The sequence below is a fragment of the Orycteropus afer genome, unplaced genomic scaffold (genome assembly GCF_000298275.1).
Source record: "Orycteropus afer afer isolate SDZICR_OR568_19922 unplaced genomic scaffold, OryAfe1.0 scaffold00330, whole genome shotgun sequence".
Taxonomy (NCBI): domain Eukaryota; kingdom Metazoa; phylum Chordata; class Mammalia; order Tubulidentata; family Orycteropodidae; genus Orycteropus; species Orycteropus afer.
The window spans coordinates 2,105,072-2,110,965 of record NW_006921917.1 but is presented as its reverse complement, the minus strand read 5'-3'; the positions used below and the strand labels follow the sequence as shown (position 1 = coordinate 2,110,965).

At 43.7% G+C, this 5,894-nt stretch overlaps 1 protein-coding gene across 1 annotated transcript in view; it reads right to left on the bottom strand.

Moving 5' to 3' along the window:
- The window catches only part of VAMP2 (vesicle associated membrane protein 2), an 18,436-nt gene extending 13,075 nt beyond the window's left edge, over positions 1–5,361 (bottom strand). The window contains exon 1 of the mRNA XM_007952351.2: positions 5,287–5,361. Within this exon, the coding sequence (XP_007950542.2) occupies positions 5,287–5,361 (75 nt within the window). The remainder of the gene's footprint in view (positions 1–5,286) is intronic.
- Positions 5,362–5,894: the final 533 nt, after the last annotated feature.

The window sequence follows — 5,894 nt, the reverse complement described above, 5'->3', positions numbered from 1 at the left end:
TATATATCTCTCTCTCTATATATATATATACATAGAGAGAGAGAGAGAGAGAGACCAAGTTTACTGGTCTGATAGATCTTGGTGAGGCCCCTTAGACTATGGCCGCTTGTTACCCCTCAGGTCTGAAATTTAAGTCACTCCCAAGGCTTCCAGCCAAACAACGGACAGACATATAGGGTGAACATTTACATCAGGTAGATACACTCCTTAGAATGATCAATCATGGAAGAACAGAAGGGCAGTATTTGCACAGGGAGATAGATCAGGGGGCAGGAATGTATAGGAAAGAAGGACACAGGGAAGAGGTAACTACAGGGAGGAAGTGGGAAGAGAGCTGTTAGTTACATTGTGGGGATTACAGTCAATCAATGTCATGAAACAAAATATGTATGAACTGCTGTTTGGAAAATGAATTTGCTCTGTAAACTTTCACACAAATCACAACAAAAATTAAAAAAAAAAAAAAAGAAATGGCTTGTTTTTGATAACTGGTGATGAGCACTTTCTGAGGATCCCAGGAGCAGGGGTGTCCTGGCAAATGCCTAACAATGGATTCTCTGGGGGAAAATATATGCATATATATGGACATAACTATATTATAAATTGTATAATATAAAGAATTATAGTTCAGAATTTACAAATATGTATCTATACTTCTCTACAGATAGAGACATATATGCATATATAATATTCTTTGTTGCAAATTCTATACAATATTAACCATGATTTGACAAATAGGTCACATCCCAACTACAAGTGTAGTCCCAACATGAATGTTGGTTGATACATATATTTGCAAGTAAGACAAAAATGAAGCAACAAAGACTTATATGTGCATGAGTATGTAATTTCTTTGTTGAATCAGATAATAATTTCAAATCATGGAGAATATTTTCTCAATATTTTTGTGTTATTTACAATAATAGCTACAGGTAGGACATGTGTAAATTTAATCTGCATCACTAACATTTTCTCTATCACTTTCTTAAATCTAGGCAATCTACAAAGACTGGTTTATAGTTGTCTTAGTTCTCTATCACTACTATAAGAGAAATACTACAAGTGGATGGCTTTAACAAATAAATTTATTTTCTTTCAGTTTTGTTGTTGTTATGTGCCGTCAGGTTGGATCTGACTCATAGTGACCCCTCCTTGGGTTTCCGAGGTAGCATCACTATGGAAGTAGATTGCCCCATCTTCCTTCCGAGGAGTGGCTGGTGGTTCAAACCCACCAGCCTTCTGGTTAGCAGTCACATGCCTTAGGCACTAGGCTACCAGAGCTCAGAATTCAGAACACTGGCTCTAGGGAAGCCTTTCTTTCTCAGCTCCGGGGAAGGTCCTTGTCTCATCAGCTGTGTTTCCTGTTTCCTTGGAGAGCTCCATGTGGCTTGGCATCAATCTTCCCCCAATCTCTCTTCTTGCTGGACTGTCTAATCTCTTTCAAAAGAGTTTATACTCAAAATACTCCCTTCACTAATCCCACCTCATTAACATGACAAAGACAACCCATTCCCAAATGGGATTATAAACTACAGGCCTAGAGGCTGGGATTTACAATACATATATTTGGGGGACATAAGTCAACCCGTAACAGTAGTTTTTGCCAGTTTATGTGGTGTAAATACGCCCACCGAGGCTTATTTCAAACTACCTACTTGTCCTTACTGAACGAGTTGGAAAGAGATTCACAGTAGCACACGGTCATATAGTATTTCAACCATACACATACAATAAACATAAATAACCTCAAGAGTGCAGATAACAGTAAAATAGTTAGAAAGCAATGAATCTGGAGTATTTACCTGTTCTTAATATAATTTATGAAATTGTAAGTTTCCATAATTTTATTTTTAATAATGGCTGTGTTTAACAAGCAGCCCACACAGTTCCTGGAAAACGGTCAACTTTGTTCCGAAGCGGGCAGCAGCACACCACTGCGTGAAGGTGAAAGTCACACTGCAGTGGCTGTGACGCCCCCATAAGCCTCAGCCACGGCCAGAAGGTCCACCTTCCTGGCCTTCCCTTCCCCTGCTCTCCTACCGCCCTGCTCCCGGTTCGCTCCAGAACCTCATCCAACAGCAGCACTGCTCCTGCCACCTGGACAGATTCCCACTCCCTGGCACCCGGTGGTGTGAAGAGTCTGCACTCTGCTAGGGTTATGGGTTGAATTGTGCCCCCCCAAAATAGGTATTGTCATCCTAACCTTTATGCCTGGTTTACAATCCCATTTGGGAATGGTTTATTTTTGTTATGTTAATGAGGCAGGATTAATATAGGGTTAAAGAGATTAAGTAAGCAAGCAAGTGAAGCAGAATGTGAGAAAATTGATGTCAAGCCACATGGACAACTCTAAGGAACCAGGAAACAAGCTGAATAGACAAGGACACTCCCCCAGAACCAACAGAGAGACAAAGCCTTCCCCTAGAGCCAGTGGCATGACTTTGGACTTCTAACCTCCTAAAGAAATTAAAGCCAGAGTCAGAAAAGGACGTGCAATGAGGGATATTGTGGTGCAGTGAGTTACTTGGCTTTTATAGCTAGTCTTTGTGATCCCCGCCAGATTACTGGGTGGGACTATGCAAATAAGGTATATGGAACTCTAATGTGAGGATTGTTCAGTTTTTTTCTGCCGCTGGGTTTAAAGTGAGCCCTCCTAGGGGCAGAAGTGGGGATCTCACTGCCATCAAAAAGCAGAGTTGGAGTTGGAGTGGAGCATGTCTTTGGACCTGAGATCGCTGTGCTGGAACTCCTTGGCAGAGACTACCAACTAAAACGACCAGCTGAGCTGAGACAACCGGCTGAGGAACCAGGAGGCAGGGGATGGAGTGAGAAACAGGAATGCTTTAGGGCAGGAGGCCTGCTGGTAGAGTGGGATGCACACCACCTATCGGCAGAGCTCAAAGAGCTTTGTAACATTTGCCCAAGAAGGGCAGAGGCCAGGCCCAGAGGCCAAGGGCCAGAAAGGCGTGTGTGACAGCATAGCAGAGGGGAGACTGTTCTGATTGAAGAACTGTATCCTGAGCACGTTCCTGAACCTGAATTGTAGCCTGTTGCTTTCCCAATAAACCCCATAATCATGAGTATTGTCTGTGAGTTCTGTGTGGCCATTGCAACACATTATCAAACCCAGCAGAGAAGTAGCAAGTGCTGTGGGAGGGACGGTGGGTGTCAGAGTTGGTAATAGGCTGGAGGGTGGTGGTATGTCTGGCCCCACAGGAATAAGCCTTGGGCTGCTGCTGCTGATTCCGTCTTCCCCTTGTGACTTTGAAGGAGGTCGGAAGATGCCACCTCCATGCCCATTTTGCAGATATCATTGCTAATGTCAAATGAATCTTAGCTGAGAGGAGAAAATACCAGAAAGATATTTACTTGTGTTTTATTGACTATGCAAAGGCATTCAACTGTGTGGGTCATAACAATCATGGACAACATTGTGAAGAATGGGAATTCTGGAACACTTTAATTGTGCTCATGAGAAACCTGTACATAGACCAAGGCAGTCCTTCCAACAGATCAAGAGGACAGTGCACCGCTTAAAATCAGGAAAGGTGTGTGTATCAGGCTTGTTTTCTCTCACCATATCTAGTCAATCTGTCACTGAGCAAATAATGCGAGAAGCTGGAATAGGACATCAGGAGGAAAGGAAGACTCATTAATAACCTTTGATATGCAGTTGACACAACCTTGCTTGCTGAAAGTGAAGAGGACTTGAAATACTTACTGATGAAGATCGAAAACTACAGTGTTCAGTATGGATTACATCTCAGCATAAACCACCAAACCAAACTCACTGCTGTTGAGGCGGATCTGACTCATAGTGACCCCTCCTTGGTTTTCTGAGGCGGTATCACTATGGAAGTAGATTGCCCAACCTTCTTTCTGAGGAGTGGCTGATGGGTTTGAACCACCAGCCTTCTGGTTAGCAGTCAAATTAGTCAAACTAGTGCCTTAGGCACTAGGCTACCAGAGCTCCCTCTCAACATAAAGAAAACAAAAATCCTCACAACTGGATCAATAAGCAACACCATGATAAATGGAGAAAATATTTCATTTTACTTGGATCTATAAGAAAGGCCCATGGAAGCAGTCAAGAAATCAGACGGCATATTGGATTGGGCAGATCTGCTGCAAAAGATCTCTGTAAAGTGTTAAAAAGCAAAATGTCACTTTGAAAATACCAAGCCATGGTGCAGTGTTTTCAATCACTTCATATTCATGAGAAAGCTGGACCATGAGTGAGGAAGACAAAGGAAGTATTGATGCCTTTGAATTATGGTGTTGGTGAGGAATATTGAATAAACCACAGACAGCCAGAAGAATGAACAAATCTTTCTTGAAGAAGCATAGCCAGAATCCTTAGAAACAAGGATAGCAAGACATCGTCTCAATGTCTTTGAGTGTGTTACCAGGACGGGCCAGTCCCTGGAGAAGGCCATCATGCTCTGTAAAGTACATGGTCAGTGAAAAAGGGAAGGACCCTCAGTGAGATGGACTGGCCCAGTGGCTGCAACAATGGACCCAAACATAACAATTGTGAGGATGGAGCAGGACTGAGCATTGTTTATGTGAGAAAATAAGTTTGTTTGTTAAAGCCATCCTCTTATGGTATTTCTGTTATGTTGTTGTTGTTTGCCATCAAGTCAGACCCGACTCATAACAACCCCTCCTTGGGTTTGCAAGGCAGTATCACTTATGGAAGTAGGTTGCCCAACCTTCCTTCCAGGGAGTGGCTGGTGGATTTGAACCGCCAGCCTTCTGGTTAGCAGTCAAGTGCCTTAGGCACTGTGCTACCAGAGCTCCTATTTCTGTTACAGCAACAATAAATAAGACAACTACTATCTTAGGCTGGTTCCTCTAGAGAAGCAAAAGCAGTGAATATATATGTAGAGAGAGAGAGAGAGAGAGAGAGGGAAGGAGGGACAGAAGGAGGGAGAGAGGAAAAGAATTATCTTAAGGAAATGGCTCGCACAGTTGTAGAAGCTGGCAAGTCCCAAGTCCATAAATCGGATGTCAGGCTGGAGGCTTCTCCTGACTCATGTAGCTGCAGGGGCTGCTGAACCCAAGATTGGCAGACAGTCCAGCAGGCTCACAGCCCATGAAGGCAGCAATCCCAAGATCAGCAGGCAAGATGGCAGGCTACTGGTTCAAGGCCCAGAACCAGAGGTCAGATGAGAATGAGCCAGATGCAAGATCCAGACTGAGCAAAAAGCCAGAGAGCTTTGCCAGGCTGTCTGTATCTAAGGGAAGCAGGCTACAGCCCTGCCTGGTGCCCACAGCAGGTCTCACCATAGAGGAGTTCACATTATACCAGATCTCATCCTGGAGGATGACCACGTCATAACTGCTGAACCAGAGAATCATGGCCCAGCCAAGTCGATACACAATCTTAACTACCACTACTAATGGTTAAGCACTGAACTGTTAGCTGAAAGGTTAGCTATTTTAACTATGAGCCAAAATCAACCTCCCAGAAAACAGCATTAACCTAAACGTGGGTGATTAGAACCCACTCCGTGGCACTTCGGAGGTAAAAGCTTGGTGATCTGCTTCTGTAAAGATTTTAGTCTAGAAAACCCCGTGGAACACGTCTGCTCAGTAATCCATGTGGTCTTCATGAATCAAAATAGACTTTTTTCTTTTCCTCACATCTATGTCACCATTTCCTATTTAATTACTGTTGGAGTAAGGGGGAACATTATTTCTTGTCTGTCTCATGTTGTTGTTGTTGTTGTTAAGTGTCGTCGAGTCGTTTCCGACTCATAGCGACCCCATGCACAGCAGAACGAAACACTGCCCTATCCCGCGCCAGCCCCACAATCCCTGCTATACTTGAGCCCATCATTGCAGCCACCGTATCAATCCATCTCCTTGAAGGCCTCCCCCTCTTTCGTCGA